The sequence below is a fragment of the Plasmodium coatneyi genome, chromosome 5, assembly GCF_001680005.1.
Source record: "Plasmodium coatneyi strain Hackeri chromosome 5, complete sequence".
NCBI lineage: Eukaryota > Apicomplexa > Aconoidasida > Haemosporida > Plasmodiidae > Plasmodium > Plasmodium coatneyi.
In genome coordinates, this window is record NC_033560.1 from 991,340 (window position 1) to 1,011,143 (window position 19,804).

General features: G+C 39.6%; 2 protein-coding genes across 2 annotated transcripts; both read right to left on the reverse strand.

Annotated features, from left to right (window-relative positions):
- Positions 1 to 223: 223 nt before the first annotated feature.
- Positions 224 to 2,305, reverse strand: PCOAH_00011870 (Uncharacterized protein; the record flags this gene model as incomplete). Its single annotated transcript, XM_020057996.1, has 1 exon — positions 224 to 2,305. One exon carries the CDS (start codon positions 2,303 to 2,305, stop codon positions 224 to 226), a length of 2,082 nt encoding a protein of 693 aa, XP_019913466.1.
- A 1,247-nt stretch (positions 2,306 to 3,552) lies between these two features.
- On the reverse strand, positions 3,553 to 12,315 carry PCOAH_00011880 (SICA antigen; the record flags this gene model as incomplete). The annotated part of the gene is made up of 11 exons (XM_020057997.1): positions 3,553 to 4,002; positions 4,373 to 4,662; positions 5,590 to 6,562; positions 6,742 to 7,425; positions 7,634 to 7,737; positions 7,909 to 8,491; positions 8,668 to 8,771; positions 8,957 to 9,120; positions 10,257 to 10,995; positions 11,349 to 12,102; positions 12,241 to 12,315. 11 exons carry the CDS (start codon positions 12,313 to 12,315, stop codon positions 3,553 to 3,555), a joined length of 4,920 nt encoding a protein of 1,639 aa, XP_019913431.1.
- Positions 12,316 to 19,804: the final 7,489 nt, after the last annotated feature.

Here is a 19,804-nt window from a genome sequence, read left to right on the forward strand (position 1 = left end):
ACCCATTTGTCGCTTCCCAAGTTCACAAAGTGGTGTTCCACATTGCGCGAACTCCCTTATGTTACGTATAGATGGGGAAGTGCTTAAGGGGGTGGATGGGCATACTTTGTTCAGTTGTTATTATGCCCGCAGGTCAGGGTAGCATCACCCAAAAACGCGTCCACGAACATGTGTGCTGCTTCACCAAGCGATACGTCATTTCTGTATTTGCGAACGTGTGTGGTTAACTGCCACACCGACGATTCATCTCGTTAATGTCCTCCTCCCGTTTTGTTTCACTCTGTGCCAAGAGCAGTTTAGTGTTCATTAGTTCCTGCACAAGGTTGGCAATTTTTTCTTCGTACTTTTCCACGTCGCCAGAGGACAAATTGTCATTTGAGTCATTTACCTCATGCGTTGCGCGCTCTTTGTTTGGTTTCCCCTGGGAGTGGGGCTGTTCAGTTGTGTTTGCATCCCCACGGTTGCTCACCTTTTTGTGGAAACCACTGACCATTTTACCGGTTAATTCTTTAATAACGAGCTGTACATTTTGCATGTCCTCCACCAACTTGTGAATCGTGCCTAACCCGTTCATGGTACCTAACCCATTCATGGTGCCTAATTCATTCGTTGTTTTGTTTTCCTTACTTGAAATTTTTTTCATTTTCGAATGAACACTTGTCCTTTCCTTGTTGTCCACATCTGCGTGACCATCATGTGGTGTTGTTACCCCTTCTCCATTTAACGTTTTTTTTAAAAGGCAGCCATGTTGCGATGAGAATTGCTCCTGCTGTAATCGATTGGGTAGTCCATTCGGTGAGAAGTCGCTGCGAAAGTTGGTGCCCCGTGTGTGTATGTCTTCTCTCCAGTTGCGATCTAACCCATGGGAGGAGCTCGCACCAACTGGATATAGAAGGTTTTCCACTTCACCTCCTTTGGGGCTTCTCCCATTTACTAAGCGAAACAAAATATTTTCCTCTTCTTGCATGGCGTACGAGTGGGGACATGCAACATTGGTGGGACCTCCGATAGGAAACTCCATTCTTTCCAAATGTGTGCTCATTTGGTCAGTTCGGTCTACCCCGTTTTTTTGTACCATGTGATTGTAGTTTCTGCCCCCCCAGGAGGGGAGGAGCCCCTTTGTATACACCTCTTCCCTTCTTCGCGAAACGGTACAACCATCGTGTGCATGACGCAACGGCGTGGGGTAACTTCCCACGCGGTGGTAGTCGTCCCATTCGTGTGCCGATTGTGCACTGGTGAGGAATAACTGTCGAAGTGCCATCATGGACGGTTCGAAAAGTTCACCTCGTTCAACGAGGCGTTGCACTTGATTGTGTGCAAGTGTCCAGTTCGTGTTGTTTAACGTCCCACATGTAGCGTTAAAATTATTTTCCATTGATGACGTCCCAATTTTACAGTTTTTTTTTTCCATGGTGACGTGCATGTTGTAATTACTGGGATGGCTGCTTTGATCATTTTGTTCTTCTCGTGGATGGCATTCCGCTTGCCCTTCCGTAGAGTTGATTCCCTTACGGTTTGGACGTTCCTTCAGTTTGTTAACCGCGTCATATCGCCGCGTTGCCGTCTGCACTTGTGTATGCCTTGTTGTGTTCCCTCCCTCAGTTGCTTCTTCATCACCGTTTTGTTGCAAAACGGATCTATTCATACGTTGTATCATTTCTGCGTTTTTTATTGCCTTCTCCATATTTCGGATAACTGACTGTACTTCCAATGCTGGGTGGTTATCTTCTTTTTTGTTTTTCCTTCTGTTTATTTTTCTTTGCAGATGGTACGTTTGTGTGTTTTTCTTACTGCAGCAGGGGGGGTTTTCACACTCGGTGGTTTTTTTCTCCCCATTTGTGTGTACCATTGGGACCCCCCTGGGTGGTTTCCCTTGCATAGGAACACCGTTTACATTGGCCCCACTGGGTCGATGGCGCCAACGCGGGCCGTTCATTTGCGTCAACTTTTGTAGCGAACTATTTATGGACCTTTCTAACGCAGCAATGGAGTTATCGCGCGAGCAAATGGAACGATCATATTCCTGACCGTTGCCAGTCCAGTTGTTTGCCTTCTCTGAGTTGGTTGTGCTGTCATCCGACATGTAAGCCGCCACATTCATTTCTTCGCTGGAGAAGCTGCTCCCATGCATGTTTCCATTGCCGCCTCCATCATCACTATCATTTTTACTAGCCTCGTTCGTATCCCTACTGGAGGTTTCCCTACCTGGCGGGTGCGAACAACTGTGAGTGGCAAAGGTGGGGAATATGATCGCCCCACTGTCTACCGACGTTGCGGTGATGTCGTGTGCCCCTCCCCCCATGGTGCTGCCACAACGTACCTTCAAGTGAGCACTTCCGCAGTTGAGCATATTTTTTGAAATGACAAAGGAGACATTATACAAGCTGACTCGAAGTAGACACAAATGGACTGAAATCAGTTTTAGTCTTTCCTATGACGAATTTTTTATTTCCACAAATTTTGTAAAAAATGAAAAAAAAAATTTTTTTTTCCCAAATTCTTGTTTGTTTTTTTTTTACAATATAGGGTAAGGTCCACAATCAGTGGGTTGTGAAAATCCGCTCGACCCTTTCCGTAGATGTGTCTGTTCACTCGAAGTTATGATTCTCGAGTTTCCCAGCAAGTCATATGCCATTTGGAGAATGTTGTTGCTGTCATTTTTTAATTCGATAAAATTTACCGAAATGTCGAATTTGTGTTTTTGCCTCTCACAGCGCGCGCGCCTGAACAAACTTTTAATTTTCCCCATTTATTTTATCCTCATGGCAGAGCGATTCTGTCTGCTACCTTTTCTTTTCTTTTCCTTTAAAATCGTCACTTCGACCTACCACTTAGCAATATTTCGTGGATACAATTTTCCCTCTATCAATTGTACTATCATGTGCGCACAGGCGGACAAAAAAAAAAAAAAGGGCGGGAGGTCGCCAAGGGGAGGAGGAAGCACCCCCCCCACGTGCATAATTTCCTCATCATCCACAAAATTGAAAAAGGAACTTCTCAAATTTTTTTTAATTAAACAAATTAAAAGCTGGTTAACTTACACTAAAAAAAAAAATAAATAAATAAATAAAATAAAAAAACAAACCTCCTGGTTACACGTTTACAAAAAAAGAGATTTATTAAATTTGACAAATACAGGAATGTTCAAAAATGCGGACACTCCTAAGGATGCCTATCTATTATTAATTTTGAGCATAATGTAAAATGTGAAGTATAATACCACACCGTTTTGCTTACACAAACATTTTGTAATAATTGATCCAATTAAATTTCTTTTCCATGCACATTTTCTTCCATTTCACACTCCTCAAACAACAACAATGCTAAGGAATTAGCATCCACAATTTGGCTACAAATTGTTTCTTACTAAGGACGAGGTTCCTTAAGAACGCCTTCCTTTGGAACACCCTCCTTAGGAACATCTTCCTTAGGAACATCTTCCCTAGCAACACCTTCCTCAGGAACAAAGTCTTTCCTCCCTAAGCCCGGAATCTGAACTTGGAACCTGTTCGTTAGGAATATCCTTCCTTAGGAACAAAGTCTTCTTCCCTAAACCCGGAACTCTGAACTTCGAACTTCTTCCATAGGAACATCTTCCTTAGGAACAAAATCTTCCTCCCTAAACTCGGAAACTGAACTTGGAACCTGTTCCTTAAGAACATATTCCTTAGGGACCTTTTCTTCCTTTATAAAATTGCTTCCCATAAACGCCTGAACCAAAATTTCAAAAAAGTCTTCCTTCGTCGAATGCAAATCTTCCCTTTGACATTCATCTAAGACTTCTAAATGAATATCAATAATAGTGCGGCGGCTAACTGGTTTTTTTCCGGGTGATCTTCTTGGCCAACGTCTAGGTTGTCGTTCCTTAACTAAAGTGTATTCATGTGAACCATCTGCCTCGTCGTCCACATGATCAAGAGGTTGTTCTTCTAAGGAAGGAGGACCACGTACTCGATGAGCTCTTTTGTGACGTCGTCTTCGCTTACCCATGGTAAAATACTAAAAAAAAAAGGGAGGAAGAAAAAAAAAAAAAAATGATTTTTTAAAAGGTGAGTGTTGTTTCTAAGAACAATAAGTACTACTCTTAATCTAAGTGCTAAATCCTACACACGCCCTAAAATGCCAAATACAACACCCCGAAGTGCGCAACCCCACATCATAAATATTAAATGATACACCCTAAGTGTGAAATCCTACATCTTACACCCTAAAATGCGAAATCCTACACACACCCCAAAATGCGAAATCCTACACAACCCCCATTAATTCATTCACCTTTATTTTATTTTATTTTATTCTATTTTTTTTTTTTTTTTTGCTTCCTTTTTTTTTTTTTTTTTACTTGCTTCTTTTTTTTTATTTCTTTTACCTTCCAAAGGAAATAATTCATAGCAAAAATACCAATTAGAACAGGAATGGTAGGAAGGTATGGAATAAAATCGGAAAGGTCAATTCCGTCCTTCGTTACATTCACTACTTTCTGAGGTTTAATTCCGCCTGCTGCTTGTGGTGGTGTTGATCTTGGACTACCAGTGTTTTGATTACCAGTACTACCATGACCAGAAGAACCTGGGTTCCACGTTCTCGTAGAACCGGAGCCGGAAGAACCTGGATTCCAGGTTCCTGTGGAACCGGAACCAGAGGAATGAGGATTCTCGCCTGAAAAGTAAATAAGAAAGGAAGAATAGATTATTACATGATTAAAAGTTGTGGTACATATGACCTTCCCCTACACTGCGCACCTTGGTGTCTACACTTCCTTATTTTATTTCTTATTTTTTTTACTTTTTTACACTTCATTCACTTTCTAATTATTTACGTCCCAATAGTTTTACTTCTTTTACACTTCCTGTACTTTTTAATTTTTTAGCACTTTTTTTTCTTTTTTTTCGTTCTTAAGACCCTGAAACCATAGTACACCCCTAAGGTGCTAAACACCAGGCCACACTGTTGTGATACACCCGAAAACAGCTGAACAACAGGCCACATTCTTGTTCTTAAACCCTAAAAAAGCTAAAGCATCAGGCCACATTCTTGTTCTTATACCCTGAAACCCGGAACCCTAAACCTTTTTTTTTTCTCTTTTTTTTTTTTTTTTCTTTTTTTTCTTTTTTCTCTTTTTCTTCCTTTTTTCTTTTTTACTTCCTTTCTTTCCTTTTTATGTATTCACACATTAAATGCATATCCTTCCATAAACAGCTAAACACGAGGCCATATTGTTGTTCTTATACCTTGAAACCTTAACCTTAAGTGCGAAATCCTACACACACACCCCTAAAATGCGAAACCCTACACACACACCCCTAAAATGCGAAACCCTACACACAAACCCCTAAGATGCGAAATGCCACACATCCTTCCCATTTATTCATTCACCTTTATTTTATTTTATTCTATTCTATTTTTTTTTTTTTTTCTTTTTTTTTTACTTCTCTCACTTTTTAATTTTTAGATGCATCTTATAGGTGCGCACATTTCCTTTGAATGTGTTCTTTTTTTTTTAATTATTATTATTACGTGGAGAATGAGCTGCGGATCCTGCAGCAGGGGCGACAGAATCTCCTGCAGGTGTTTGAGTGTCCGTACCAGTACTTGGAGTTTGGGAGTCTGTAGGATCCGTAAGGGTAGGACTATCCTTGGATACTCCTGAAGCAGGATCATCATTGGTTCCTAAAATGAAAGGGCCATTTCCATAGGGGTCAGGCGTATTGTCCATACCATGATTTGGGTCTGAAACGGTTGCATCAGTGACCTGAACACTACCTTTACCCTTAGATTCAATCATCCAATCAGTAACCTTATCAGCCTTTATTTGTGGAGTCTTACCTGGTAATGGTTGTAGTGCAGATCTTCCTGGATCCCCTGATGGTGCAGCAGGAGGTGGCTGCGATGGTGACAGTGGTTCCAGTGATCGGGCTGCACCCTCATTGGAGGAGGATGCTCCTCCACTTTGGTCAGTAACTTTTTGGGCTGGTTGAGGTGTTATTTCCGATGTGGCTGGTTTGACTGACACTGTGGGGCATATAGTTTCGAGAGTTTTCTTCAGATCGTCTATTTCCTTTTTTTTTTTGTCATTCCTGAACAGTTCCTCCACTTTATGCCCTATTGTTTCTTTTTTATCGCCAATTTTACAATCTTTATATTCTTCCCTTTTACAAACTTCACATTCATTATTCTTATCCTTCTCCTTACACCAAGTGTCTTTCTGTGTATTTCCAGCAACAAAGGCCTTTTGTATAGTATCTTCTGTGATACAATGGGGGTTACCCGCTTCCAGCAATTTATCTGCGTATGCATTGAGTAGGATACAAGAGAAAGTTCGATGGAATATGAGGTTATCATCTTTCTTCTGTTCCGTCCCGTCAGTCCCCCTTTCTATTTTATATATATGTTCTAAACCCCGAACAATGTAAGTACATGCCTTCTTCTGTTCTCCACTCAGTGTAGTACTTCCTCCATCAGCGTTATTGCAAAGAGGATCGATGGTTGAATCCCCCTTCGTTATTTTTTCAGACAGTTCTTCCAATCTCTTCCTGACGTCGGGCTCCCAGAATTGGTTCTACAAATACACACAAGAATAAAGGATGAACATATATGCATATATATATATATACATTACATATATATATAGTCACAACATATGGTTGTACTTCCCCAATATAAGGGCATATAATATATGCACACTATCCACACATTGGTCTTTTCCCTCAGATACAGTGCGAAAGAGTGTTCCCTTACCCAGTTTACATAGTCCCCTATTTTCCTGTTTTCTCCCCACCTATAGTATATACATTTCACACGATCACAGAAGGTATTGTTCTTATTTATAGCAGTTAGAGCATCCAAAGCTTTCTTTATTTCTGGCTTCTGCGGGTCATTCTTCCCCTTGTCGAACACCTCCTCCTCTTTAATCTTTACATTCTCTTTGTTAGTGTCGCATCCACCATTACTCTTCCATAGGTCATCATTCACGTTTAGTGTGCAATTTTTATAGTTTGGGTCCCTTGTGCATTTAACACAATCATTACCATTAATCTTATCCTTACACCAAGTATCCTTGTTTTCATTCCCTTTTTCAAACATTTTTTGTATTTCTTCTTCTGTAATAAGACAGACTTGTCCCTTCGTTTTCTCTATGAGAAGATCTGCATATGCATTCAGGAATAGGCAATACATGGTTTGATCTGTTAGTCTATTATTCCTTGCTTTCTTCTTGTTTGGAACTTCCGTATTCTCTTCAGGGCTATAAATGCCCTTTAAACCTGCAAAAATGTATTGACATGCTTTCTTCCCTGCTGCATTCAGTGTAACGTTCTTTCCAACAGTATTCTGGCACAGTGAATTAATGTCTTCGCTCACTGTCATCATTTTTTCAGATATTTCGTTCAGTCTACTTTTGGCATCAGTATTCCAAAATGTACACTGCACAAAGAAAAGGCAGCAGGAAGGAAAAAAGGAGAAAAAAACATATAATGAATGACGGATTACATACATATATATATACATATATACCTATACATATATATATATATATAACATTTATAGTTGTCCCTTTCTGCTGTTTTACGTATAAGACACATGATTAATTGAAATAAAAAGTTGACCACCGTGAATAGAATTTTTTACTTACCCAGTTCCGCTTCGCCCCTTTGTTATCTATTCTGTCCTCGAACCAATTATGTGCTATGCAATTCAAACGTCCACATAAAGCAGTCTCCTTGGTGCAATCCCTGCCTATGGGAAGGAAGGAAAGGAGGAAATGAATTGTCTTGCGCATGATAATGGTATAGACATACGTTCGTCAATTATTGTATGTCCGGTCCGGTTCAGTGGTATGGTAGGTGGGTTGTCGTTGTTAGGTGGAAGGGTGGTAGGTTCGAGAAAAAAAAAAAAGATTTCGCTTACATATGCTTTTCAGAGTTCGTTTTACTCTGTCATCCTTACTAAGTAGCCCTTCCACTTTGGTTTTTACTTTATTATAGTCCGTTTGGCAATTATTTTTTTCTTCCCATAGGTATTTCGTCACGTTTAATGTGCAATCTATATTCTTCTGCCTGGTACATACAAAACAATTATTATTACCTCCTTTACACGAACTATCTTTGTGCGAATTCCCTTTACTAAAGGCTTCTCCTATTATTTTCTCATCAACAGAGCATCCCTGAGCTGACGATTTTTGAATCAGTTGATCTGCGTATATATTCAGTAAGACACACGACATAGTTTGACCAAATATTTTGTTACGTTCCATCTTCTTTTGTTTGTCACCATCATCCTCCGTCCAATCTCCATTTGGTCTAATCTTATATATGTGTTCCAAACCCTTAACAATGTACTCACAGGCCTTCCTATTTGCTTCTTTATTTGATGTACCCGCATTCTCTTCCACAATGCCTTTGCATACACCGCCCTCTCCTGTCTCTGTATTGGTCATAGCCTTAGAAAGTTTCTCCAATTCCTTCTGGACGTCAGGGTCCCAAAATTGACACTGTGCAAATGGAAGGCAGAAAGAACCGGACATATATATATATACCTACATATATATACTTTAAGTACGTGCATGATTTATTGTTGTCTCTCCCCCACCTTTTTTTGTCATATGTAGGAAATACGTGGTTCACTGAAGTGACGATGAATACAGTGAACAAAATATTGTTCCCTTACCCAGTTTTGCTTGCTCCCGCTTTTACCTATTCTGTCCTTAAACCAATTATGTCCTACGCAGTCTACACGTTTACATAAGTCATTCTCAACGCTGCAGTCTTTAACTGCGAAAGGAAAAAAGCAAAGAGCGGAAAAGTGTATGTATGAATAATTAGTAGTAAGATAGATTCCTTCCTTCTACCCTTCCTCCTTTCATCCTTTCTTTCCTTTCCTTTCTCCTTCTTTCTTTCTCTTTTTTTTCTTTTTTCTTTTTCTTTTCTTTTTTTGATGCACCCTTTCCAGGGTAAACATCGAGCGTTCTCCCCCTTGTCCAGTTCCCCCTTGTCCGGTTTCCTTCCCCCTTTTGTCCGCTTGCCCCCCTTGTCGGATTCTTTCCCCCTTGTTCGGTTCACCCAGTTTCGGGTTCGCCTGTCCGCGAGTAGATTTTTCTTCCCTAAAGCGGCGCTAGAGGCCCTTCCACAATCAATCGGACGTAACGTCCTGTCTGCGAGGATATTTTCCTAACAGGCAGGGGCCTCTTTTAACTAGTTCAAGCTTGCTTTGTCTGCGAGTAGTCTTAACCACGCAAACCATCTTTTTCCTAAAACACCTGGTCATATTGCTGAACCCTAAACCCGAAATCCTACTCCTACACCCTAAATTTCATTCCTGCACCCTAAATCCTATTCCTACATCCTTAACCCTACTCTTACACCATGAACCCAAAACCCTAAACCCTGGAGCCCTTAACCCTAAGTCCTAAAATCCTAAACCCGAAATCTTATTCTCCAATTTTCCACGTTATCCTTAACCGGGATACCACATTACCTTAATCCGGGACCCACTTTCACCTTTAAACCGAAATCCACATTCACTATACACTGAAGCCTCAACACTAAACACCAAATCCACATTCACTATACACTGAAGCCTCAACACTAAACACCAAATCCACATTCACTATACACTGAAGCCTCAACAGTAAACACCAAATCCACATTCACTATATTCATACCCCCTAAAACCTAAACCCGAAATCCAATTCCTATACCCTAAACCTAAAAACGAAATCCAATTTCTATATCCTAAACGCGAAAACCGATTCCTATACACTAACCCCTAAAACTAACCCCGAAATCCGATACCTATAACCTAAACATTAAACCTTAAATTCGGAATCCTAAACCCTAAACCTAAAATCGAAATCCAATTCTTATACCCTTAGACCCTAAACCCGAAATCCTATTCCTATGCCCAAAACCCAAAATCCCACACCTACAACCAAAATCCGAAATACCAAATTCAAATAACCTAAACCCTAAACCTAAACTCTAAATCCGACTTCTTATACATTAAACCCGAAATATGATTCCTACACCCTTACAACATCATTATAAGACCCTAACAAACTTCATTTCCTAAAACCCCTTCCCTTCTCAGACATCCTTCCTTCCTGAGGCCTCCTAACTTCGACCCTTTCTTCTAACACTAAATGCGAAATCGAACATCCACCCTCTTTATACTAAAATTGTTCTTATCTATTTATTTCTTTTCCTTTTTTTTTTTTTCTTTTTTTTTTTTTTTTTTGTCCTTTTAAAGTTATGTTCTACTTGCCTTGTGGTGATAGGACTTCCTTAATGGCTTCGCCCACAATTTCCGATAGTTCAGTTTCCTCCTCATTTACTTTTTCTTGGACCTCCTTAACAAGATTTGTTAATTCCTGCAGTGTTCCATTATTAGGGTCTGGTACTCCCTGTGCGGACTCATCAGCACGTGGCTCTATGCCTGCTCTCGAGTTAGGTGTTCTATCTTGCACTTTACTTGCATCACACCAAGTCTTCTTATTTAGTTCACCTAATTTCTCACTTACAGTACTACTGCGTAATAACTCCTGTACTTTGGGCAACATATCCTCATTTCCTCTGTAAAGATCTGAAATTTTACCATACTCACATTCCACATAATCCTTCTCCGTCTTCCACCCTGTTCTTATTCCTTCGAGTGCTTTGAACACATACTTCATTACATCTGTCGGAACACAGAATGCACCCATGTCCATCATCCATATTTTTAGAAGATCACATATAGGAATATGCTTCTTCTGACATTTAAGACTACTATTCTCTGGTAGTTTATACTGGTTATTCCCGTTTTCTACCATCATTACATTTTTTAACATAATTTTGCAAAAGTCCTTATATGTACTTGCGTCATATTTACCATCATCACTATCCTGATCGCATACAGCACTATTTGCTTCAAACACCTTCCACTCATACAAATTATCTTCCTTATCATCATCTTCCGAGGGATTATTAAAAAATCTTGTGAACCATTCAGTAATAGTAACTGTAAGGAAGGACCGTTGTTAGGTGGGTGGTAGGTGGGTTGTTAGGTGGGTGGTAGGTGGGTTGTTAGGTGGGTGGTAGGTGGGTTGTTAGGTGGGTGGTAGGTGGGTTGTTAGGTGGGTGGTAGGTGGGTTGTTAGGTGGGTGGTAGGTGGGTTGTTAGGTGGGTGGTAGGTGGGTTGTTAGGTGGGTGGTAGGTGGGTTGTTAGGTGGTAAGGTGGAAGGTTGTATGTAGTACGTAAATATAAGTGTCCTATATGCTTCGCATATTTCATATCCAAAAGAAAAAATGCTTAAGCAGTATAGGACATAGGAATGTGCTATCCACATTAGGTTCAATATAATTTCTGCTTACGTTCTTCTTCGTCATCGAGTGCTCCCGTTGTGTTCTGATAACATGGGTCCTTCTCTCTTAGACTTTTCCTCTTCTTTTCCATTTCTTCCAATACTTTATCTAATTTCCCTTCTTCTTTCTTCCCTTTATCCTCTACTATTTTTTCCAGTTCTTCCATTTTTCCTTTTTCCATCCACTCTTTCTTCTTATGTCCTCCCTTCCCTTTTCCTGGTATTTCTTTTACCTTCCAACCTTCCTGTTCGCACCAAGGTCCTATCATATTCTGCAAATTCCCATAATCAGCAATTTCAGAATCCTTACCCTTAATCAACTTTGCCACGTTTTCCCCAATTAATGTACTCCCTATTTTTAATTGATCAAAGTCCATCCCTCCACATATACCATAATTACTTTCCCTTCCCTGAGCTTCTACTCGCCCCTTTGTTATTCTTAATGCATATTGCATGTAATCCTCGAACCAGCAATACTTCTTTAACATTTTTAGCATAACTGTTGTTCCAACTATACACTTCAGGAAAGACTGTTCCTCCGTGTCATCTTCAACTTCTATTTTTCTTCTTTTCCCTACTTTCAGTCCGTTCATATAGAGAAATGTCCTCATTAGAGCCTTGCATAGTGGTTTGTGATATGGAATAATTGTAATTATTCCTTCAATATCACTCTCACAGTATCTTTTTGATATTTCATCCGTACCATCATTCAACTTCTTCATTAACTCCTTTACTATTCTCTGTATGTTATCCGATATTCTTTGCTACAGGGTGTGTGTAAAAATGAAGCACATACATATGTACACATACCCTAATCTGCATCTTCCTGCAGTTCATTCCTCCCCATGTATATATGTAACTGGACACATTCATGGTTCTTTCTTTTAAATATAACTGCTTACATCCACATTGACGCTCTTGTGCTTCCTCCTTTCCCCTAACCATTTATTTAATAATCTTCCTACTATATCTGTCATCGTGCTATGCTTCTGATTATAAAATTCCCCCGTATATTATAGAACTGTGGGCACAGCAGAAGTTGTACCCCTGCTTATCGTTTCCGTATGTCCCCTCTTACTACTAATGAATGAACAGTGGTACCATACTTCCTTTTTTCTACTATGTATATACACATATTCCTTATACATTACCCCTCAACCCTATCTTTTCTTCTTTTTCCTATTCTGCAGATTTTTCCTATATTCTTAAGGAGAAGAAGAAAGAAGTAAATTTTTTTTTTTTCACTTCCTTTTCTTCTTCTTCTTCTTCTTCCCTTTCTCTTCTTCATAATTTGTCCGTGATTTTTAAAAAGAAAGAAAGGGAACCTTCCCTGTACATTTCTCTCACTTTTTCCAAGAAAAAAGGGGGGAAAAATCTTTCACATGCACTTTCTTCCACTTCCTGCTTTTTTATTTTTCCCCCGAATTTGTATTTCCCCCAGCAATTATAAATAAAAACTAATCTCCTCCCCCCCCCCAAAAAAAAAGAAAAAAAAAAAGTAAGAAAGGAGTAAGCACGCACTTTTGTACTATTACATCCTTTCTCCTTTTACTGGAATTTCTATGGAACTAAAAAAAAAAAAAAGAAGAGTAGATCCCCCACTAGCATTATTCTTTACTAGTTGAACATATAGGCAGCATGCATTTTACTGCACCATTCTACTTTCTCCCTCCTATACTCCATTCATTCTACTTTTTTCCTTAAACTTTCTTTTCTTTCTTTCCTTTTTATAATTTTTTTCTTACCTTTCCTTAAAAGAAATAACCATCCTACACTCCTCTTTTTTTTTTCTTTTTTTTTTTTCATCTAAGGAAATTTTTTTTCTATTTCTTTTTTTTTTTTTTGTCCCAAAAGAAACAATTTTCACCTTCCTCTCCTTTCTATATATAATACATTCTTCGAAAAAAAAAAAAGAAGAGGAAGAGGAGGAATTACCTACCTGCCCCTTTTCTTTTTACCTTTTCTTACTTCTTTTTTTTCCCCTAACCCTCTTTGTGTTTTAAACCTTTTTTCCCCCTAACCCCTTTTTTCTTTTAAACCTTTTTTTCCCTACAAAATCCATTTTTTTTCCTTTTTAAAACTATTTCTTTTTTTTTTTTTTATAAGCCCTCTCCTTCTTTCTCAAAGTGAAGAACAATCTTCCACTCCTCCTTCCTCTATACAATGCATTTTTCCTTAAAGAAGAAAGAAAGAAGAAGATAGAGGAATTAAGCACCTCTCCCTTTTTTTTTTCTTCTTTTTTAATTTTCCTTTTTTTTATTATTTGTTTCTTCTTTTAAAAAAAGTGAGAGAGAAGGAACTGAGCAAAGGAAAGGAAGAAGAAGGAACTGAGGAAAGGAACTTATCTAATATAAGGAACAGAATATAACGTAGTAGAATCGCCCGTGGTGGAAATTGTTCCTGTGGAATATGTTTCTGTAGAAGATTCGTCGTCGTCGTGGTTTGAGAACGTGTTCAATTCATTCCTGAGAGTGGATCTTTTTCTTCTGTTGCTTCTACTGTTTCTATTGCTTCCTCCTCCAAAAGTGTTACGAATGTTAGAAAAGAATGAAGTGTACTGAAGTAGGAAGCAGGGTGGAAAGAAAGGTGTAGGGGTAGAAGTGGTGTTCGCGCGCGTGTACCGTATATATATATAGAGAGAGAGCGTGTACAGCTTACGCTTCTTTTTCTTTCTTTCCTTCCTGCCTTTTTTTCTCATTTATGATTGTTCAATGTAGAGTACTAGTCATGACCACCCCCCTCCCTTAGGTTTCCTTACACCCCCCCTTATAATGGTAAATTATAATGGTAGTTGTAATTGCCCATTATATTTGTTGTAATTATAATAATAATTATGTATACTTACTTTATAAAGAAAGTAGGTAAGTGTTGGTAATGCTACTCCTACGGTCCCTAGTGCAGAGGAAATAGTAGCAGCGGGAAGTGTATTTCCTGTATTGTCTGTACTGGGTACAAGAAGTTGTTGCGTGGCCTTTAAATCAGTGACACCATCCTGCGGTTTAACACCCCCCAGAGAATGCTGCTCAACTGAGGACTCCGGATCTTCCGTAACTACTGTCGTCACCATAGGGCCTTCGACATTTTGTTGCACCACTTCCTGCCCCTCAGTAGGCTGCGTAGCCCCTAGACCTTCCTTAGATGATTGATCACTTAAATCACCTTCATGGAGCCGCCCAGGCAACGCAACTTGCGCAACATCTCCAGTGGGGTGTGCAGCATCTGATACAGTTTCCGCAGGGGGTTCAGAACATGTTAATGATGTTTGGCTCACTCCATCACAGAATTTTTTGTACGTGGTTTTATATTCGTCACAATATAGATCCTTATTAGTTGCACCTTCCCCCGTTGTGCAGTATATGAGCATAGCAGAACATGCTTCCTCAACTTCCCTTCGGTACGATAGCCAGTGTTGGTCATTTGTAGGGTCATATTCGGGGTTATTTTGCTCTAAATATTGCTTTACGTAATCGCAATCGTAGTAATGTTCATATATTTTTTTCATATGTTCGAAAAAGTTTTTTTTAATTATTCCGTAGTTGAAGCCACAATCTTTATTACGGAATAAACCTCTTAATATATTGTATATGTAATACATGAGATCCGAGAACACTTCCTCCTCCAGAGGGCTAGGATATGTATTTCCCATCCAATAATAGAAAAAACGACAAGGTGCATCCTTCAAGGACGGTGGTTTCCCCGTGTTGGACACATAGTCCTGTTTCATCTTACATGCGTAACAATAAGCCTTCGTGATAAACCCTTCTCGATCCTTAAGTCCGGTATAACCATTTAATTCACTCTTCAACAGTCCCACCTCCGCTTTGGGTTCGACTCCACTAGGACAATAATCATACCCAACACTATTGAACATATTATAGTACTCGGTCTTGGAAGGTAATTCCTTTAAATTCACTTTCTATAAATGTGAATAAATGTTGGCAGGAAATGGAGGAGTAGGAGTGTGGAATATATGTCTACATATATATATATATGTGTGCATATATATGTACAAGGAGTATTGTATGCATATATTATGTGCATAGTAATGTATTTATTTTATCCAAGGAAAAAAATTCCGTATTACCTGTGCTGGTGGTGCTGTCACTGGTGGTGGAGGTTTCTCTTTAGTCACTTCTTTACATGGCAATTCTGGTGGTCCATTGTCTTTAAAATATTTTTCATATTTTTGCGTAAATTGTGTACAACATGTATCCTTACTACCAGAATAACCACAAATAGTACGCATACTATCATATTCCGATTTAGCAATTCTCCAGTATGCATCGTACTGTGGCCAACAGGGCGGTGCACTACTTGCCGGCCCTCTCTGTTGTAAGGTTTCAAAGTTATAAGCAAAGTCGAACACTTTTCTACTTTCGAAAAGGGTACTATTGCCACCATAGTATATATCATTACAGTCACAGTTGTACCCAAGTTCCTTCAGTAATTTATAAATAGACTCCGTGATACTCCCGGCGGAATTGCTCCAGAGATTATCCTGCTGCATAATACCACCAATCCAGTAATACAGGAAACCACATTGTCCAATGTCGAATAGAGTGCTCTTTCCCTTTTCGCGTGCGTAACAAAAGACATTCTTAATTCTATTCTTATGTTCGTTAAAAAATGTGTATGACCCCCAATCGATTCCTGCTTCTCCACTGGTTCTACAGTTATAACTATCTGCATTGTTACTGAAGCCTCCATACACTTCTTCGGAAGGTAATGTAACAGAACTTGAACCCTAAAATTGTTATTGGTAGAATGAAGTGGAATATGTGTATGCGTGTAAATGTGGATGTGGGTGCTTTCCCACATACATATATGTGTACATTTCCTTCCTTACATGCATATTATTATTTCAGTGTGTGTGTATACATAGAATATTATGTGCACAAAATGTATTTATTCTAAATAAAAGGAACCTACCCCTGGTGCCATTGTTCACATATTTTATCCTTGCAATATTCTGTTGTAATATTTCTGCTCTATAAGGGAACTTCATTTTAATATGTGTACACTTTTCAGTGTATACATGTTTTTCCCCGTGGAAGCTTATATTTTTCACACTATTCGTCCTCTCTGTGCATTAATATTTAATTATAACTGTACAATAAAATTTTCATTCTATCTGTAACAGTTACTTCGTATTTTTTAATTATTCTAAAATGTACATACTTTATTTATCTTTCGATAAATACTACCTAGGTGCAATAATCCGCCCACCCCCTCCCCGCCAAAAAAAAATTCAGGAGTCGCATGATGGAAAAATATGAAGTGGTACAGAATATATATATATTCCCCCCCCCACCCTCTCTCACACCCGAGATATATTACATAACTTTTTCATTCTTTTTTTCATATGCACATCGCCTTAGTATTTATGTACTTGTATATATAAGTAGTGCCCATATTTTATTATTATTCCTGAACGTGATTTAAACAGCAATGTTTATTATAAACCCCACCCCCCTTTTTTTTTGCCTCCTTCCTCTTCAGTACTATATATATACACTAAATTCTTATTTACACATGTAAAATATTTACCACTTTTTCCCTTCCTACATAGAATATAATTCACGGTAAACGTGTGTTATTCATATTATTCCTAGGTAAAGTATTAATTTTTTGTGCGCACATATAGAGGGCGAAGTAAGATGATGGTAAGGGTCAGGTGTGTAGCACGATGAGGAGAGCATGCTCCCCCTACCCCTTTTCATATGCAGGAAAGATACTTAATTCTACATGCAAGAGACCTTAGGTTTATGCCTTTTACCTTATGAACTGTTCATTGTCCCCTATAATATGGTTCCCTCTCTTTTTTCCTTTCCTTCCCTTTAGAAGAAATGCAAAAAGTGCATAAGGAAGGTAATGTTCCTTCCTTCACTTTCCTTCCTTCTTTCCTTAGACCGCTTTACTTTCCTTCCCTTCGTTAGACCCATCATTTCCTCCTTAGACCTCCTGTCCTTCCTTCCTTAGACGCCTTCCTTTCCTCCTTAGACCTCCCTTCTTTCATTCCTTTCCTTAGACCCTCATTTCCTTCCTCCTTAGACCTATTACCTTCCTCCATCCTTAGACCTTCCTTCCTTATCTCCTTAGATCATCCCTTTCCTTCCTTCCTCCATACGGGGCAATGTGCACATATTATTCATACTCATCGGAATAAGCTTAATTTATAGTGTACATAAACTCCCTCCGTGTGACATAAAGGGAAGGAACTGCACTAAATATTACATATGAACAAAGTTGCTCATGCATTGCGCACCCCCCCTTTTTATATAGTAGTGCTTTGCTTCCGTCACGCTTTCTCAATACATGGTAGGGGCGGGTGTGCATACTCCTTTTTTCCGCTTATGGTTGATTAGTGAGAGTGTAATTACATTTTTCCACCTCCCTCCCCTTGCTCTGGCTGCTCCTCCTTAGACTCTTTCCTTTTCTTCCACTAACCTTTTTTTTTTTTTTTTTTTTTTTAATACACCCTCTGGTCATACTCCACCCCTTGGGGCGGTTAAAGTAGCAGGTCATATTGTTGTTCCATAACCTAAAAAAACCCTTAGGTCACACACTCTGAACCTTTCATTCTTACACCACGAACCCATATTCTTACACCCCGAACCCATATTCTTACACCCCTAAACCCTTCATTCTAACACCCCTAACAACCTTCCATCTACCCCTAATAATCTTCATTCTAACACCCATAACAACCTTCCTTCCCTCCACCCCTAGCACCACCATCCTTCCCTTCCACCTATCACCACCCTAAAAACCTTCCTTTCTACCACCCCTAACAACCTTCCTTCCACCAACCACCCACCTAACAACCTTCCTTCCAACCTACCACCCCTAACACCCCTTCCTTCCCTTCTTCCTCCTTCCTTAGACCCTTCCTTTCCTTTCCTTCCATAGACCCCTTCATTAGACCATCCTTCCTCCCTTCTCCTTAGACCCCCTTTCCTTTCTCCTCCTTAGACACTTCCTTCCTTAGACCCTCCTTTCCTTCCTTCCCTCCTTAGACCCCTCATTCCTTAGACTCTCCTTCCTTAGATCCTCCTTCCTTAGACCCTTTCCCTTCCTTCCTCAGACCCCTTACTTCCGTAGATCCCATTTCCTTCCGTAGACCCCATTTCCTTCCTTTAGACCCTCCCCCCCACACTATACACTCCCGAAACTTTTCCCCCTTTGGTTCCTTCCCCCTTGTCCTTCCCTTCCCATTCCTTTCCTTCACCCTAACTTCCTCCTCCTCAGACCCTTCCTTCCCACTTTCCTTAGACCTCTTCCTTCCCTCCTCCTTAGATCCCTTCCTTGCTCCTTCCTTATACACTGTATTCTTCCTAAAAAAGAAAGAGTAAAGAAAAGCTTACCCTTCTTTCCCTTTTTTCTCTCAAATTTTTTCCCGCCCTTTTTTTTGAAAAAAAAAGAGGGAGGAATTATCAACCTTACCTTTTTTTGGGGGGGGAATTTTTCCCCTCTTTTAATTTCCTTTTCTTTCCACTAAAAAAAAGAAAAGAAAGAAAGGAGAAGAAAGAGAAAAAGTAAAGAACAAGAATAACCTCTCCCTTTCCTACGCATTCCATTTATACATTTTTAGCCATATATTAAGACGCAGTTCTTAGCTATCTGTTACATAGATGAAGGAAATTAGAGACAGACGAATGATGAACCTGAGAGAAGGATGCGTGGTGGGTGCATTGTTCTTATGAATAAGGATGGGGAGTGCTCCTATGATAGGTGTTCCTATCGGGGGGAGAGGTTCAAAATTTTCCTTATTCTCATTTTTATTTGTTATTTTATTTTATCATTTCCTTCAATTTGTGGTTGTCGCAATATGGGGTTGTTAAAGGTTGTCCCTCCCCATAGGGAGGAAGAAAAAAAAATCAGTGCGTCGTCCATCTGCGCATCTAAGCACGTAGACACATGCGCGATTTCCAACACCACGTGATCATCAGAGCAGTATGCATCACCACGCATGTGTCTACGTGTTTAGATGCGCAGATTGACGCCGTTTCGAAGAGCCCATGTAGTGTGACGCCCTTCCGAAAGGGCCCCATGTGGTGCGTGACGTCGTTTCCAAGGGCCCTTGTGGTGTGCTGGCTAGCACGCTCGCATGATGCGGATGTGTTGTGGTGCGGAAAAACAAGCATACATTTCCTAATCGAAGGAAAGACTAATTGGATTTTTTTTTTTTTTTTTCAAAATTGTGGGGTAGTAAAGTTCGTTCCTACGCACAGAAGAAAAAAAAATATGGATCACTTTTTATGTTCCACTTTTAACATCTTATCATTGTTTGCAAAAAAATGAAAAAAAAATTGGCCCCCCCCCTGGGTGAGAGGGAATTGAGCGTACCAGTGAATGCACTTCACTGTGCGCATGTGTGAAAAAAATGTTAATCAATTGGTCTACATGGAGTTGGGCCATCTTGAAAAAATTCTGTCCACCTATTTGCCTGTTCACCTGTTTACCTGT